Genomic DNA, 18,665 nt, shown 5'->3' on the forward strand with positions numbered 1-18,665 from the left:
ATTTTATATTGTATTAAGGTAAAGAATTATTGTATGTTCATATGTGGGTATACACATACGAGTTAATTCTGTATTTTTATATACTAATATGGTCTTATTTTTAACAAAGATGTAGGAATAAGTTATATTACTTGTCATGCTAGATGCATAAGATTTATTAGTTACATTGTGGAAACCAGTGGAAACTGCAGGCTTCGCCTTAATTTGAGTTTTGTCTAACAATCAGTAGTCCTATGGTTACCATGTCCAGTCAGACGCTGATTGGGGATTAGGTCACCATAGGGAACACAACACAAGTGTAACTTGAAGGGACACGTGGTGGTTGACAACAGTTTCTGTGTCTTTATAAGGACAGCCAGCAGTGAGCACTTCACTCACAAACTGGACTGTTGAATAAAGTAGAACTAACGTTCAACATGGTGCTTTCCCTTCAGGTAAGTTGTAGCCTAGCTCGCAAATGATACCCATATACCTTTGTTTTATTAGATGTTTTTATATCGAAGAGTAACGTACATAACACTTCTTCAATAATATACGGTCCGCTTCGGGACCGGTAGATCCAGGATCAATCCTTGATCGAGTCACACCTAAGACTTTAAAAGAGGAAGTTGTAACTTCCTCGCTTGGCGTTCAGCATGAAGGGGATAGTGCAACGACTGGTTGACCCGTATCAGTATAATGGCTCGGGCAGGGCGGCTTATTTGCCTTCGGTAAGTCGTCTCAGTGAAGCAGCACTAAATAAAAGAGCGGTGGAAATCCGTCCTGCTACAAGGAGGCACGTTACAGGTACATGCACCCTAAGGATTCCTTTGTCGTCATATGACTGAAAAATTGTTGAGTACGACGTTAAACCCCAAGCACTCACTCACTCAATAATATACGTATGCTGTTTAAACTATGTTGTATATAAATGTTTGTAGGTAGTGTATATAAAGTCTTCTGATACCAAATTATGTACATGTAAAATACTCACAAACTGGACTGTTGAATAAAGTAGAACTAACGGTCAACACGGTGCTTTCCCTTCAGATTATTATACAGAACACAACACCAACATCCCCTATCACCCCCTGCAAGCCAATCAACAGCCAAACCACAGGCTATTATGTACATAGCCTGTGGTTTGAATTAATGAAGATGAAGTCTAGAACACCACTGGTGAACTGCCCAGAGGCTTGAGCTGATATACGATGCTCATGATGTTCCCTAGATTTCGCTTTCTACACAAACACAACACTGGAGACAGGCTCCTACACATGCATTTCAATCATACGAATATCTCGACTGAAAAAGAAAAAACATAATAGAAGGCATTAACAAATAAAAAAAGAAAAAAAAAAGGAAGAAATCCTGATTTTATTAGTAATGGTTGCATTACTGTTTGAGGTATACAGATATTAGTGGGATACAGATATTATATACATGTGTCAAAAACTAAAACTTGTTGCTATTTGTACAGGAAGCCTGAACAAAACAGTTTCATGTTCTTGTCACCTTAAAATATTCTTTCAGACCAATTCAAGACATCTCACAGGGAGACATTTTCAGTCACAAATAGCAAACCCTGACAGACTAAAAACATGTCTGCCTCACAGTACAGAAAAGAAGAACAGAGATTGTCACTAGCTGTGCCTCAATCTCTTATTCATGAGTGGTATTCAAGGCTGTACAAGAACTTACACTTTTTGTCACCTTCCAGCTATCCAATCACTAGTTAAACATTTAATATACTGAATTCGATGTCATTAATAATTAATAAAAATTGATAAAGCCACAAAATAATCTCTTCTTGCTGAATCAGATGACTCATGACATCATCAGTAGCACTCACTTAAGTGTAAATCAAACACAAATATGTGCCATGCGCTATCCATTTACTGACAAAACCTTATGCATAAAGATCAACAAAAGTAAAATATAATCAAAAACATTTATTAAAGGCTGATCTCAGTCTGTAGTACAAGTGATGTATATATGTGTATATCATAAAAAAATCTTCACATAGTTCATGCTTCATTTACTAAAACAGTTGAATATGCTAAATAAGCAGTACATAGTACTTAGTAGTATTATAGTATTTTATAACCCTATAACAATAGGCCGTGTATCTCATGTCAATCTACCAAAATCAGTCATCTTGTTTATCACTTCCATGGAAATACACAAATGGTAAACTGTATACTGTGAAATGGTAGAAAAACCTTCACGTGACAAAATATCTGAGAAAAGTAAATCACAAAATAGTTATTATGCATAGCATTCACAGCAGATAATGATGACTAAAGAAATATGTAAATGCATACTGGGCATTTTGGTTTAACATGTAAGGCACATAAGGCACACGACGTCTGATATAACATCACAGTTTTCTAAGAGAACTCCCATTTCTACCAAAAACTTTTGATCAGAACAAACTGTTACTGCATGTACATGTATGTCGATACTTGATAGTTAGGGGTACAGAATCCAAATGAGTAAATTAGACAACATTTCCCCTGAGTAAATCAATTAAACATGCAATTATCAATTGTTAGTACATGTACTGGCATTGGCAACATAAACTTCAGATGAATTATCCTTCATAACACAGCAAACCTGAGGAAACTTCAGCTAAGTTAGCGTTCAGGCCACAGCAAATATGGGCAAACTTCAGCTGAGTTAGCATTCAGGTCACAGCCAATATGGGCAGATTTCAGCTGAATTAGCATTCAGGCAACAGCCAATATGGGCAGATTTCAGCTGAGTTAGCATTCAGGTCACAGCACATATGGGCAAATTTCAGCTGAGTCAGCATTCAGGTCACAGCCAATATGGGCAGATTTCAGCTGAGTTAGCATTCAGGTCACAGCCAATATGGGCAACCTTCAAAAGTTAGCATTCAGGTCACAGCCAATATGGGCAACCTTTAGCAGTTAGCATTCAGGTCACAGCCTGTTTTATGAAGCAGTCACACCAATATGCCAGAAGCATTTACCATGGTGATGAATCTCTTCACTATATGTTGCCATGTAAAATACATCAGGCGCAATTTGTGACTGCTTGGTAAAACAGGCCCCAGGTGACAGGAAATATGAGCAAACTTCAGCTGAGTTAGCGTTCAGGCCATGACAGATGTGGGCAAACTTCCGCTGAATTCATTTCACAGCATATTTGATGGTGAAACAATTTCACTTTTGTGCACAATTATGATGGAGTTAATTTAATGTTATGCCCTGTTCAAAATCCAGAGTCGGAAAGAAGCTCAATTTATAACAAAATATCATTCAGGACCTGTTCCAGGAAGAATCCAATTACATGCCAAAACCAGGTCCAAAATATCTGTCAGTTAATAGGTGACATATACTGGTTTGCTACTTTCTAACTGAAGGAAAATAATTGTATACATGAAAAAATGTTATATTGTAAAATATAAATTATTGTATAAGTGCCAAAAGTTAATCTGGAATTATATCACTACTACCTTCTCAGAATGACTGCAGTCAGATTCATTCACTGTATCTTCGTGACTATAATAAAAAACTAGAAATAAATTAATACAGATAAAACTCAACTTAGAAGAAATAATATGCAAGGTAAAAAGAATGACATTGTTAAAAATCAGAATGACTAAAATTTGGCACATTATGCACTGGTAATACATGTAAATTGTACATGTATAAGGTTTTGGGACTGACTAGTTGTGTGACATTTACTGCTCGTACAGTTGATGTAAAAAGTTCCTGGAAGATTAAATATAGCAGTTCGTTGTGCAATATTGTTCAAATCACACTGGCTTTCTTACATATAACTTAAATGTGTAAATTATGCTAAGAGTTCCTAAAGTAAACAAGAACACCTGCATAGTTTGGACTTTGGCATAACCCAGACACCTAAAGATTGGCAGACGATCAGTTTACCTGGCTTGCCTAGGATGGATGACTAAGGCCTTGGCTTGTGTGATGGATTTATCTGGTGATGGATTATCCCAGCCTGCCTAGTCACAGAAGGATTTAACACCTTAAGGAAGTCAGGATAAGGGTACCCAAAAATCATGTAGTCCAGATAGTACATCTCATAAAGGTCCCTCAACATTGGCAACGGAACCTGTTTAAAGTATTTTTTTAGACTTTCTGAGGTTTTGGAATGAGAGTACGTGGAATATCGGGAGGGGAAAGTGACATTTTTGTCCACGTTCATATAGTGCAAAATATGGGTGGCATCTGAGTCTAAATTTTCGTAGTGTCCAATGACATCATAGTTGACAGTGCAGGGGAAGCAGTGCTTGTGTTGCTGAATCCAGTGCTCATTTAGAGGCTGCTCCATCACTGTTCTAGGATCCAGCAAATACTGGACAAACTCAGCAAAACTCACATCATCTCCTTCCTCCTTGGCTTGCTCTGTTGCATTTCTGCGATATCTTTTTATTATTTTTCTGCCGTACAGTCTCTGGAATGTGGAGCTGAATTTCATGATGAACTTGTTTCGGTATGCTGACAGCACACGCTCCAGAGGCTCTCGGGCTATCATGAACTTGAAGTAATTTTTCAGACGATATCGAATTTCGCCAAGGCCATACTGACTAAGATATCGGAGGTTGTTTTTGTACTTGTGATGGGCATCGTCGCTAAGGATCTCCAGCGGATTGGTGATGTTCAGCTTGCCACTGAGTATGAGGAAGACGCGACGCCAGTTGGTACAGGCCACCTTAGGGATCTGGCAGTACAACACCTGGTGCCGATCGTCCACAATGATAGAGGATAACGTTTTGGTGGGCAGCATATCTATGGTCACCTGGTCCAGCTGATACTGTAAACACTGATGCTGTAACTGTATCCTCTTCTCATCCTGAACTGACCAGAACGTCTCTTCATTAAGCACCACCTTGTGTCAAAAACAGAAAAGATCATTTTTACATGTGTCAATAAATAACATGTAGTTCCACTGACAGTTCTAATGGAGTACACGAGTAAGGCAAACTAAATTTGCCACAAACTGTTATAGTTGAGTAAACATTGGTATAGTATCACCTATAAACGTAAACAACTTATTGCTTTCATTGCTTTCTTCTCTTTTCCTTCTCTATTTTTGGAGCATTTCATGTATTTAATGTTTGGATGGACTCCGCGATCCCAAATGAAGATTTTCAGCCAGACGATCTGACAGCACAATAGAAGGATCCTGCCAGCCATCTGGCCACCTTGTGTAATGTTCTTTACACAACCTTAACAGTTTCATCTCCTAATAACAACGGTCACCAAAGTATGATACTCTGAGTTCAGGGATACATCGAGATAATAACAGGACTGACGCAGCTTGTTCACATACTACTGTCTTTATCTACAGATCCATGCCAGAAATCCATAGTGCAACATTAAACAACATATCTTATCTGTGTTCGATGAAACTGGCACATTAAAACATACAAGGTACAATGGATATGGGATTGCCTAGGTGCCTGGGTGCACAGGCCACAGTATGGGCCTACTCCTGCTGGTATGCTGATTTCTGCTTTCAGTGCACAAAGACATGTACTTTTTCCCACTGTACAATTTATTGGCTTTGAATTATTACTCACCTTGCTTTTGTCTTCATAGTGGATTTTTTTGAAATCTAAAGGAAGTAAAGTGAACAGAATTAAATGGATGACCTGATTAAATGATGATTAAATGATGACCACAATTACATGCATGAATTAGTTTTAGTCAATCAATATAACTTTTCAAAAATACAAATGGTTTAACATTACACTACATGTATGTTAAATGTATAAGCAAAGAGTGGATCAAAACCAGACCCTGACTGGGACAACTTGTCTTCAACAAACAACCTCACAGACACTGTTGATGCTTCAAAAGGTATACACCTAGTAGGGCCCCACCAACAATGAAAGCAGGGAATTTACAAATTCCATGACTGCTGAACCCACACCATGTGCCTTGTGGTTAAGTTACACAATTGAACCATGTCCTGATCCACTTCTTTTTAAGATTGCATTTTGTAGAACCGACCTTACCATTAAGAAGATTGATTTTTCAATTCAGAGATCTTATTTTCCATCAAAAGGAGTGATCTTACCATTCAGGAGTGATGATTCCATTAAGAGTGAGTGAGTGCTTGGAGTTTAACGTCGTACTCAACAATTTTTCAGTCATATGACGACAAAGGAATCATTAGGGTGCATGTACGTGTAATGTGCCTCCTTGTTGCAGGACGGATTTCCACCGCTCTTTTATTTAGTGCTGCTTCACTGAGACGACTTACCGAAGGCAAGTAAGCCGCCCCGCCCGAGCCATTATTCTGATACGGGTCAACCAGTCGTTGCACTATCCCCTTCATGCTGAACGCCAAGCGAGGAAGTTACAACTCCCTCTTTTAAAGTCTTAGGTGTGACTCGATCAAGGATTGATCCTGGATCTACCGGTCCCGATTCCATTAAGAAGACTGATCTTTCAATAAGAGGAATTATTTGCCATCAAGGAGAGTGATATTTCCATTAAGAGAGGTGATTTTTCTATGGAGGAGTGATAATTCCATTAAAAGGACTGATCTTTCCATTAGGAGGAGTAATTTTTCCATTAACAGTATAAATCCTATTGTTAAGAGGACTGATACTTCTATTAAGGAATTATCTTTCCACTGTCAAAAGTAAGCCTTCCATTAAAAGGACCGACCTTTCCGTCAACTGGATCGATCCTTCCGTTAAAGGGATTGATCCACCCATTAACAGGATTGTATGGTCCATCCATTAAGACAATTCAGCGATCTTTCCATTCTGGGGACTGATCCTTTCATTACAAAAGGATTGAACCTGATGTTGAGAGGACTCGTCCTCCTGTAGAGAGGCATGGTCCTCTGATCCTCTAATTTGCACTGAGACCGATCCTCCAGTTAAGAAGACTGATCTTTCCACTGTGAGGATTGGTACCGGTATTTCCCAAAAAGGGTCAATCCTTCACTCCATTAATAGAAATGATTATCCGAATGCAAGAGCTGATCAAATGTTCAACTTACCATAACCTGGGAACGGCAGGAAATCCGATGTGTACAACAGGTAGACCAAGCATGGAACCAACACAGAGCTTGACACTAACAAAACCAAACACGATAATTTCTGGCGGTTTGGGGTGACCATTTTGTGACATTCTGGCTTCAAGTATCCTGTTCGCCTGTTTTAATCACTTTGTAAATTTAAAAAAATATATATATATATGTAAAACAAGTTCCTTTCCAGAAATGTAATGACTTACATTTGATATACAGTTATATTATGGCACTGTCAATTATGTGCAGTTGACTGAAACACTTTTCAGAGCTTGCGGTTGCGGCAATTCATTTCACTGAGATGCGTACCATTACCAACCGCTTTATAAATACGCGTCAAGCCATGGCAAAAGCATTTGAAAGTCTAGGTTTCTACGGCCACAAGTGTTGACGTGCAACACTGACAGCCGACTAATCAACTTCGTGGACGGATAAAGAAGCTGGAATTCTCAAGCTAGGCAGCAAGGCGGTTGAAGCTAAATGTAGAAGTAGATCCAGATTCGGTTAGGGTTAAAATATTTCTTGTGGTATTCTCGAAAATGTTAAAATTATATTACTTTAAGCTGATTCAGATACTGTTTATTACTTGTGCACTGTACCTAGTTAAAAATGAATGCATAATTGAATTTTTTCTTTCGTAATGTAATCATTTCACCATTTTAGGATAAACTGCGAAATTGATGTGTGAGCGCATGTGCAAAATAATCGGAAGCGAAAATAAAAGACTGGAGAAGTTGAACTGGAAGGTTTGTTTCTGATTACCTTGGGTTTGAATGGCATCGACATGTTTTCTATATCAGTTGGTTTAGATTTGTTTATTATGCCATTTAATTGTTAACTTGACAGCTTCAGATGCAAAGAAAAGCTGGAAAATCACCTCTTTAGTTTCGTCGGCCATTTTGAACAGTGATGTTCCATTTGTACAGCTTTAGAGAGAACCCAATACAACCATTCAAGTAAATGGGTGAAAACAAACTGAACTTTTCACATTTTGTATTGAAGTTTTTATTTTAATGTTTGTTTGGAATCCTGTCAGTTGGTATCATCTGGCACAAATCGTCATTGGAGTATTGACGATAACAGTGTTAATTTTGTACTCGGTGAAAGTGCAGGCTGATTGTCTTTGTTATTGAACAAGTCTCGTGCAAATAACCTAAAGACCTGCTTTATGCACTTACTGCAAGACCACCATATAGTGTCTCAACTCACTCTAGAATACCTTCCATGGCACACACTTCTCAGCCACTACCCCCATCTTCACACTGCTGTACGTAGATGATTGATCTGATGTTAGGTTTGGCAGAAGTTTGTTTGCCCAAGGATGGCCCTAAGCCAACATCAGAGCTTGCTCCATTTAAAACGTGCTGCAGATACCTGCCGTAGTCTAATATGGGAAGGCTGTCAGTACAGCTGTTTGTTTTGAGCATCACCAAGCTATCTCGAATCCATGTGGACTAGGAAATAACAGATCGAAGGAAGATAAGTGTCTGCAATCTTTAGGCCATGGAGACATATTTCATGGATAATTTTTGTCTCAAATGCTGCATCAGGTTTTTAAATGGCCGGACCAAATGTTGCCAGCCCTAATGTCAGAGCAATCTCAGACTATTCTCCATGATGAAGCAGGACGTGCGTCTCGTTCCTCAAGATGTCAGCTGTGGCCGAGGAGTGTGTGCCATGGATAAATGTGTGTGATGGATAAACGTGTGTGATGGATAAATGTGTGTGATGGATAAATGTGTGTGATGGATAAATGTGTGCCATAATAAATCTATTCTGAAGTAAGCAGGGACATTTGGTGTCGGTGAGGTGGGTGAGGAGAGCAGGTCTTTAGGTTGGTGTCTTTTTATTTGCAAGAGACTTCTACCACAACAAAAACAATCAATCTGGACCTTCATTGAGTAGGAAATTAACAGTGTTAGTCAGGGTTAGATCTAGGGCCCTTCTGTGTCTGTAAAACAGACGTTTTAAAAAAAATCAGAGGAATGGTTTTGTAATTTGCCTGAGTCAGTTGAGAAGTAGGTTATCAGAATTTTCTTGGAATTTCTTTAGAAGGGACACAGCTGACAGAAGAGGGCATCAGTGGCATAATTGATGACTTAACATACAGCAATTTCAGTATCCGTCCTCTCTGTTCTAATTCTCATCACAGGTCTTCTGCCTTTGTCCTGCTCCTAGTTTTGATGACATGACCCAAATTCACTCAGATTTTTAATTTGTGGAAAAAATTATATTCAGTGTAAAGCTCAATATTGTGGTAATGTCTTTCATTTTTTTTACATGAAATTTTTTTGCTTACCTAGCAAATTACACAATTAATTGCCTGTTTATAACTAATTGTCTATACAGTGTATCTTAGCTTATTAGAGGCATAGCTTCCCGGGTCTAGGCAGATTCTGGAGCCCAGCCTTTTCTGATTCACTTCTCTGTGGCCGGGTCATTTTGAGCACCTGGGTTCTTTGCAAAGGGCAGGAGGTGGTAAATAATAGGGGGCTAAATGGGTGAACTGCTAAAGTTCATTGTACTACAAGACACTGAAACTATCATATTTAAAGACTAGACACATTCTGATTACTTTTCCAGAGATAATTTTTTACGTAAAAGCTATATTTTTCATTTTTTATTCTAAAATCTTTATCAATGCATATCTCGCCTGGGTTATATTCGCTTTGTTTTCACCTGCAGCCCTTAAGCAATTAGTGCAATGACGATTGGCTCAGGACAGCTTTGGAATCATGGCAGAACTTGGAATGGTGAAAAGTGGCCAGTACTTCAAAACACATTCCCATGTGTTTAAATGTTTTATTCTCACACACAAAGAAATTAATTAAGTATTTCACCACACATTACATCATTATGACCCAATAAAAACAAGGACAAACCAAGAATTATAACAAAATTTTGATGCTTAGAATGAATTACTAGTAAAATAGCACAGCACTGTTATTCAGGTCTGCTTTGGTTAGACATTGATGAACAAAATGACTTAGGTGTCTCACTAGATCAGTTTCACTACATGTTATCAACTATATTAAGAAAGTCAACAAGAGAAGGATATGTACTGTCATACATAGATTTAGCCATAATTAGAAATCAGGTGGTCTCATTTCCAATTTTCCCTATCTGTCCCATGTTAGTTTTGTCAGAACAGGGCGTCCCAAAGACACTGAGAAACCCTCTGGCTAAACCTATGCGGTCATAAGACAAGTGTAAATGTATCGCCTGGTAAAAGGCTGAACAGGATGTTTGGTAGAGAACATCATTCAGACATGTACTTAGACATTGCAGAAGTACATTTGTCTACATTTTTTTTTATTTTTACGCACGAGACTCTCCAACTGACATTCATTTTGGGTTAGACATGTGTATCTCCCACATTCTGCAGGGAGATGATGGATGCTAACTCAAAGTCCTTCCAGGGCCTTCACTTACCTGTCATGGCAGTTGCAAGCAGACAAGGTGAAGGATTATTTAGGATGGTATAGGGAAATGAAAATACTGAAAAATGGCAATTGCCAATATCTCTTTAATATCAAATAAAGAATTTTTTTGATATCAGATCTGTGTTTCTTGTTGGATAGCAGTAGGCAATGTCTCAAACTGATTGAAGAATACTAGTTTGAATTTGCAAAAAGATAAATTTGATAATATACATAGAGGTTTGAATGTTATAAATGTGCATCTTTCAAGGCTAGGATCGTCATTTAATGACACCAACAGAACCCCTGGTGGCTATATGCACATTTACATGTGACTAGAGGACATACACAGTTTTTCTAAGTAAGGGGAAACCAGGAGCAGGGTGTTTATTCTCTCTCTTGTCTGCATTACAGGTTTGCATTTTTTTAGCTGAGTAATCTTTGTGAAGATGTCTGGAATAGCCTTAGGACGACTAGCAGAAGAAAGGAAAGCCTGGAGAAAAGACCACCCTTTTGTAAGTCCTTCATCATAGCAGAGTTTATTTTTTGGTAACATCAGATACAGATCATGGGCCACTTGCATAAAGGGGTCATAGACCTAAGTTGTCCATCAGTCAAATCATGAAGATAATAGCAGGTTAATGCATTGACAAGGAGGCCCAAGGATGATGGATATGGGCTAGATATAAACAGATATCATTGGTCCAAAGCTATGAAGTCTTTTTTTTCTCCCTTTATTACATCATAATTATTGGTGTACGTGTGCAAATAAAACATCTCTTGTACATAAGCAGTGCAACATCACAGAAGAAAATACTACGAATTGGACCTCGTGTCTAGTTCCCGATAAATAACATCAAGGTCCTGCCACCGGGTGTCCCCATTGGTATGTTAGTATACAGTGTATTTGCTGATTGTGTAAGTAGATTTCATTTCGAAAATGACATTTTGATATGAATTCCCAGGTTAAAAGGCAAATGGCAGTTGTTGAAGTCCAGCTCATGCTCGTTTCCTCACACCATAATGTTGGCCATCATCATATAACTCAGACCATAAGTACAATGTAAAACTTAAATCGAATAAATTGATAAATAAAGGGCAAACAAGCATTTCAGATATTCAACTGTGACTTCACCGCCAAGGTGTTGGGCGGCCATTTGGAGTCCGGCTAGAGTAGTAAATATGTTGTTTTTAGTTAAGTCATTATGGCTTTTCTCAGATCTTCTGATAGCATTCAGTTAAAACTGGTTATAACCTTCGTAAATAGGACCATTACCTTATCTCGTCATTAATCCTTTAATCCTCATATCATTATCAGTTAGACAGCTTTCTGTTACTGTTGTAACCAAGGATCCATATCTGTTGACCTATTGAACGGAAATTTGCTGAGATTGTCCTCTAAATCTGTGCAAAATTGATTAAGAGCTTTTTTTAAATTTTAGATATGATAGTACTCAATCCAGTAGAGTATTACCAAGTTATTTCTGACTATTTACTTCATGACTTATTAAATTATAGGCTGTGATTTACTCTTCACAGGGTTTTGTTGCCAAACCTAACAAAAATGCAGATGGAACCTTGAATTTGATGAATTGGGAGTGTGCTATTCCAGGTAAAAAAGGGGTAAGTAGAATGTCACCATGTAACATGTGGAAACCAAAGGTAAAAATACATTGTGCAGCAAAACTCTTATCGAACACATATACAACCTCCATATTATGTGAAAGCGGATATTATGCACATCACATCACATCCATAAATATTACTGCTGTATTTTAGAAGTAAACTGACAAAAATTGGTTACAAACCATGTTCTTTTGTGCTGAAGAGCTCGGAGTTTGGGTCAAAAATCAGTCTCAGGGCATTCTGGACTCTAAACAAAAGTTAATCAAAATGTTTGGTTGGCAGGACAGTCCTTTCCTACAAAGGTTATTAGAAGAACAAAGACATGTTTTATTGGCATGCATAAGTTAAAGGTACCTTGCCTCTTACACTTATTGCTCCCAATAATTTCTAGTTTTGCATTTTCGTAGCATTTTCCATCTTCTCAAAGAGATTTTAACATTTAACATACTGACATCTGCCCTATTCAGGGGAGGTAATGCAAGCCACCCCAGTTGCATGTATGACAAGGTGAGAGCTTTGACTACATGTATATATACATCAGTACAGTGTTTATATGCCAGGGTTGGGATAAAGCAGCAAACGCTCGTTTGGGATACGCAGGGGTTGCCGTCCATCTAATTATGGGGAACGGTCGCCCAATCACGACGAGCTAAGGCTGAGATTCAAATATAGTTCACAGGGAAAAGGCCTTTAAAATCTGAACCACAAGACGTGTTTAAGTCGATTTATTCCAGCACTTAAATACTGTCAGCATTTTATACAATGAGCAGCCTGCGCTCATAGCAATCTGTGTAGCATTTCGGGTATTAAACGCACCTCCACACTAAAGACTTCCATGTAACCATGCACGCTGAAAGTCAGCTAAAATGATCAGCTGATCTCCCATGAAAATGTTGAAAAGTAAGGGGACAACTTCTAAGTCTGTCACGGAAAAAACATGTCTTTCCTGTGACTTTCACAGCGACTTTACACATGAAACGAGTAAGGACAAACGATTAGCTAGACTCCAATGCAAAGTATGTTCGGAACATATTTTCAAGATTCATGGCGAGGCAAAGGTTCGAGGCATCAGTGGACAGTCACTGCAGTCCACAAATCCAATGTAACAAAACATGTCAAGTCTGCGTGTTTGCATAATGGGGCAAAGCGAAAATTCTGTTCAGTTGCGCAACGAGAAACATCGGCAACAACATCCACTGTTTCTTCATCAGAGTTTTTAAATGTGTCACAGTGTGCTTTATTCAACAAAACAAATTATTTATTTTACAGTGAGGTATATTCATTGTGTAAAACATTTTTTACTGGAAAGGCACAGTGAACAACAGTATGGACTTTTGCAGAACAGTATCCTGTCAGATCTAACTAACCAGTAACATATATTGAATGATTGGGTGGTAACCCATTTTTATAATGGGTTACCACACACGAAAAAGTGGCAGCCTGCAAACAGGTTACCACCACTGGAGCTTAATTCCAACCCTGTGTGCGATATGAGGGTATGGGTACATGTATACCATTCTTGTTTCAGCTCATCAGATAATGTCGCCCAGTTATAAATGCTGAATGTTGTGATCTGTGCAAGTATTATATTTGATATAGAAATATGGGTATAGTGTGAGTACTACTCTGCAGCATGCCTTGACCGAAACTACATGTCATTGTAGGAACATGACAGCAGTAAAATGTTAGTAAAGATTTCTCTGTGGCATTGAAGACTGGATAAAGCTTGCATTGTCTGTTAGGGTACATAGTTTTAATATTTAATGGACATGTGAGCAAAGCTGTGAAGTCTAGCACTTAAAGCTGACAAGGCAATTGTGCCCTTCTGGCGACTGAGCTTTCATCAGGGATAATGACATGTGGGCAAAGGTATGAAGTCTAGCACTTACAGATGACAAGGCAATTGAGACCTTCAGGCGACTGAGCTTTCATCAGGGATAATGACATGTGGGCATCAGATTGCAGCTACACGTACATTATGGATGGTCATGATAACAGTGGTCTATGTTCAGATTTTAATCACTTCTATGAGGTATTTAATGGTAGCTTATGGTACACAAGCCAGCAAACAATGAGAGCTTCTCATACAAACTCACCTAGCATATTGTACTTGTAATACATTCATTTATAGTGATAAATTAACATGCAATTAGGTGCTATTAATTATGTGAAAGTTAACAGATTCTGTTTTGTTCTGTCAAATAAAACCAAAAAGCATATGTGTAATCTAATTTTACAGTGATAGAAAATTTTTGCTGTCAGTATCATGATAGATTAGTTCTTAATTTGAGTCCATTTACGTGCACTTAGTGATTTAGTACTTGTTACACTCACTCACTTACTCACTCAACCTCGTTACACTGTTACTTTTTATTTCAGACAAACTGGGAAGGAGGCCTGTACAAATTACGAATGCTGTTCAAGGATGACTACCCTACCTCTCCACCCAAATGTATGCTTGTAACAGAGCACGTAGCTAAAGTTTTCAAGACAAAAAAAAAACAAACTATGCCATGTCATTTTGATATATTAATCATATTTTTAGTGTTTAACATGGTTTAAAAAAAAGATGAAAATCAACGAAGTCCAGTTGTCATACTGCCTGTATTCTTTATATGTACTGATATTCACTAAATGATGGCTGAAAATGACATAGCTTCACAATAACACGTTATAAATCATTTTCTAGTTCTGACTTCCTCTTCTGTGTTGGAGAAAATTATATTTTGGGCCCAGTATGAGCATTAAAAGAAAAACTTTCCATCTGTTATGTCCATTTTTGACAAAATTGGCTGTTCTTGTTGAGTTTTTGCCTTTCTTAACTTTGTACAGAAGAAGTTCTAATTTTGGGCCATTTTATCAATTTTACGTTCTCTGTTTGGGCAAAATTTTAGGTCATTTTCTGTATTCTAGTGTGGAAATTGCTTTAAAGACAGACAAACACAGAGAACTGTTTAAAATCCACAAATGGTGTAAAAAATTTAGTGAATAATACAAAAAAATGTTGTAAAAGGCAATACGTATCCAACTATGTTATTCTAATGCTGGAAAGAATGTAATGTTGGTGAATCTGCTTCATCTAATTGCCTTGTTAATCACATGAACAAATCAGAGAAAGCACTTGTAGGTCTCGTGACTGGCCTGCTGGCTTCAGGCAGTGTTCAGCTGTTTCAGAGTTTCACTTACGTATTACTATAGTACACATAACTTTATGATTGTCTTTGTTGCAGGTAAATTTGACCCACCCCTGTTTCACCCTAACGTCTACCCCTCTGGTACAGTGTGTCTATCTCTGCTAGATGAAGACAAAGACTGGAGGCCAACAGTGTCCATCAAACAGGTATACTGTCATGAAGTGGCACTGCTAGGATACATGTGGGAGCTATCTAATCAAACATTGAGGACTGTGGGCCTCTGATGTAGAAGAATGGGAGGCTCGTGAGGATATGGGCCTTTGATGTAGATGACTGGGGACCTTGAGAACTGTGGGCCTCTGATGTAGATGACTGCGAGGCCAGTGAGGACTATCATAATGGGTCTCTGATGTAGATGACTGGGAAGCCAGTGAGGGCTATCATAATGGGTCTCTGATGTAGATGACTGGGAGGCCAGTGAGGGCTATCATAATGGGTCTCTGATGTAAATGACTGGGAGGCCAGTGAGGGCTATCATAATGGATCTGATGTTGATGACTGAGAGGCCAGTGAGGACTATCATAATGGGTCTCTGATGTAGATGACTGGGAGGCCATTGAGGACTATTATAATGGGTCTCTGATGTACATGACTGAGAGGCCAGTGAGGACTGTCATAATGGGTCTCTGATGTACATGACTGAGAGGCCAGTGAGGACTGTCATAATGGGTCTCTGATGTAGATGACTGGGAGGCCAGTGAGGACTGTCATAATGGGACGATCATAATGGGCCTCTCATGTGGATGACTGGGTGGCCAGTGAGGACTATCATAATGGGTCTCTGATGTAGATGACTGGGGCGCTTGAGGACTTCGGGCCTTGATGACTGGATGACACGGGGACTGTGGGTCTGATGTAGATGACTGGGGCCCTTGAAGACTGGGGGCCCTGAATGATGACGGTTTGCCTCTGATGACTGTGGGCGATTGAGAACTGTGGGCCTCTGATATGCAGCATATGTGGCCGAGGCGAATGATGTCTCAATATCTTTTGTAGCCATTGTGTTAGCCAGGATTTGGCTGGTGAGGAGTGCAACGGTCGTCTTGTTTTGGAGAGTACCAGGGAGTACACAGTTGAAGCTTGAAAATTTGCTAATATCAAATTTCAGTGGTGTCTTCATCAGTTCATGACTATGAGAGTGCAAAGCCATCAATTTACGTCTAAATGCAGAACATTCGAATTTGGTTAAAATAAATTTTGGGCAATTTTAGTTTCGGAGCCCTTCTAACTGACATGTCAAGGTCCCGTATCCAACCCTGATCAATCTCATTTCTGTTACAGATATTATTAGGCATACAGGAATTATTGAACGAGCCAAATATTAAGGACCCAGCTCAGGCAGAAGCTTACACAATTTACTGGTGAGTAGTGTAAATGGATGGAAACCATTGAGGTGGATGCCCTTCTAGTAGTTCAGAGACCACTTATCTTCCACCAACATAGCGTGTGACCTGTAAGCTAAGGAAATCACAAGGTCATTGACTTGAAAACGTCAATGTAGCAGTTCCTATTTACACAGTTTTGAACCAATCAGGAAATGGCTACTGTGAATCTATTTATAGGTGTAACTTGTTGAGTGAAATGTTGCACAGAGAAAAGGGCCCCTTTTGTGGGCTCATTTTATGATTCATATTCATTTTGTCCATATTGCACAGCCAGAGGCTTGGCCACTGACACATGACATCACAGAAATGAATCCCATTCTGGGTCTATGGGTGGGCAAAGGCTTCAAGTTGAGGCCCAGTGTAGAACAATTTACTCCACGTACTTGATTGCCATTGTATTTATAAGTGAAGAAAATATGCTTGATTGCTTAAATACTGATCAGATTAGTACAGTAAGTAAATAAACTCCTGAAGAAGGCAGTTCTGCTTAAAGTTAGAATTAGCAAGTTTGTAATCATTTTCACAACAGGTGGGCAATGCTTCTCATAGAGAAGTAACACAGGCGTGCTGTATGTAATAAAACGTTCTTTGTTTACAGCCAGAACCGCATGGAATACGACAAACGAGTACGTGCCCAGGCTCAACACTTCAAACCGAACACCCTTTGTGGTTAACTTTCCATACTTTACTAATCACTTGTCCAGTTTTCATCTCATTGTTCCAGACAACATAACTGAATGTCATTTTTGTGGTTTAAATACTGTATATACTGAGTGTATAAAGTTCATTTTTTCTTAATTGTTGTCTGGCTATGTAGGATAATCCCTGATTGTTCTTGTGGCTAGCATTGGAACCCTGTCTGTTTTACTCCACATTAGTCACAGGAACCTTCGTTGTGCAAATTCCATACAATCTAGATCAGTGTAATTGTTCCTAGGCGGGCCTCGAGCACAGAAGGGATATCTATTGTATATCAGCCATCCTATTACTGTCCTAGTCAGTTATTGCATTAGCTTAATGTAAAATGATAATAAAAGCAAAAATGGCCATATTGTGCCATGTGGCCTGGGTAGACTTGTTGGATGTCTCTTAATAAGTAGTTATGACTTATAATGAACATGAAATAATATTGAAGAGCAATCGCAGAACTTTTTCTATATCTGGACATTTAAGGGAGATAAATAAGATGAGTTATGGGAAGGTCAAGATATTTTACTAGGGAAAAAAAATATGCTGTGTTGAAATGAAGATCTTTTACTAGGATGAGTGAGAGAGGCTTTGTATTTATTCTGTTGTAAATCAATACATTGTTTTATGGTTTTCATATCCTTGGAATAGGTCAGCTTTTGGAAATCAGTAACTTTTTTTTTTTCTGTGTACAAAGTCTAAATAAACTCTCATTATTTCATCTAGCATTTTTGCTTGCAAGTTTGTCAACCATGTTTACAGTTGGTAATTGAGCTTTGATTATTTACATGATTTAGGGGTTAAATGCCGTACTTCTTCACTTTGATGATGGCATCACATATTTGATGTCGTTATACAGGGAATATTCATAAAGCTACTTTGATATTTCATTGGTCTGTCCAAGTTCTGTGATCAGTCATATTTTGTTCTAAATGACCCGTCCTTGATACGTGATCCATTGCTCACATGATGTCCGTGGTCAATATTTTTTATCTCATGTCTGCAGCAATTGAGATTCAAAGTAAATATTATGATCTTGCTTTGTTTCTCGTCTATCCAATCAGTAAATTTCACTGATGAGGAACTGCCATGTTAGGAATTAAATATGATCACTTCATTGTGTTTCATTATCCTGAGGATGTACGCTGCACATTACAGGTGCACTTCCCAGCTCTTCGCGAAGTTTAATTTTAGGCTGGCTCACATATTTGAGTTTGCATTTTTGAGTCCTATCACATCACTGACACCACAAGAAGACCATGGTGACAACTCAGCAAAGTCTGGAGAGGCAGGAAATACACACCAAATGACATCGGCTGAGTGGTGAATAAAAA

General features: G+C 38.6%; 2 protein-coding genes across 4 annotated transcripts; one reads left to right on the forward strand and one right to left on the reverse strand.

The window, feature by feature from the left end:
• Nucleotides 1–1,373: 1,373 nt before the first annotated feature.
• Nucleotides 1,374–7,457, reverse strand: LOC135476686 (carbohydrate sulfotransferase 11-like). Of its 2 annotated transcripts, none has more exons than XM_064756807.1 (3): nt 6,991–7,457; nt 5,555–5,589; nt 1,374–4,860 (listed from the first exon to the last, which is right to left on the reverse strand). In XM_064756807.1, exons 1-3 carry the CDS (start codon nt 7,109–7,111, stop codon nt 3,919–3,921), a joined length of 1,098 nt encoding a protein of 365 aa, XP_064612877.1. In that variant the 5' UTR covers nt 7,112–7,457; the 3' UTR covers nt 1,374–3,918. The 2 variants fall into 2 exon arrangements, with proteins under 2 accessions (XP_064612877.1, XP_064612869.1); XM_064756799.1 differs by having other exon boundaries at nt 1,374–4,863.
• A 243-nt stretch (nt 7,458–7,700) lies between these two features.
• LOC135474975 (SUMO-conjugating enzyme UBC9-B) lies at nt 7,701–18,052 on the forward strand. Of its 2 annotated transcripts, none has more exons than XM_064754686.1 (7): nt 7,701–7,766; nt 10,854–10,954; nt 11,958–12,062; nt 14,445–14,517; nt 15,296–15,405; nt 16,541–16,620; nt 17,243–18,052. In XM_064754686.1, exons 2-7 carry the CDS (start codon nt 10,889–10,891, stop codon nt 17,316–17,318), a joined length of 510 nt encoding a protein of 169 aa, XP_064610756.1. In that variant the 5' UTR covers nt 7,701–7,766; nt 10,854–10,888; the 3' UTR covers nt 17,319–18,052. The 2 variants fall into 2 exon arrangements, with proteins under 2 accessions (XP_064610756.1, XP_064610765.1); XM_064754695.1 differs by having other exon boundaries at nt 7,703–7,766; nt 11,979–12,062.
• Nucleotides 18,053–18,665: the final 613 nt, after the last annotated feature.

This window comes from Liolophura sinensis, chromosome 1 (genome assembly GCF_032854445.1).
Source record: "Liolophura sinensis isolate JHLJ2023 chromosome 1, CUHK_Ljap_v2, whole genome shotgun sequence".
Lineage (NCBI taxonomy): Eukaryota > Metazoa > Mollusca > Polyplacophora > Chitonida > Chitonidae > Liolophura > Liolophura sinensis.

Coding starts and splice junctions, on each gene's coding strand:
- LOC135476686 (XM_064756799.1), bottom strand. CDS start 7,111: ATGGTCACCCCAAACCGCCAGAAATTATCGTGTTTGGTTTTGTTAGTG. Junction 5,590..6,990: donor CCTGCCGTTCCCAGGTTATG/GTAAGTTGAACA, acceptor TACTTCCTTTAG/ATTTCAAAAAAATCCACTAT. Junction 4,864..5,554: donor ACTATGAAGACAAAAGCAAG/GTGAGTAATAAT, acceptor TGTTTTTGACAC/AAGGTGGTGCTTAATGAAGA.
- LOC135474975 (XM_064754686.1), top strand. CDS start 10,889: ATGTCTGGAATAGCCTTAGGACGACTAGCAGAAGAAAGGAAAGCCTGG. Junction 12,063..14,444: donor CTATTCCAGGTAAAAAAGGG/GTAAGTAGAATG, acceptor TTTTTATTTCAG/ACAAACTGGGAAGGAGGCCT. Junction 16,621..17,242: donor GAAGCTTACACAATTTACTG/GTGAGTAGTGTA, acceptor CTTTGTTTACAG/CCAGAACCGCATGGAATACG.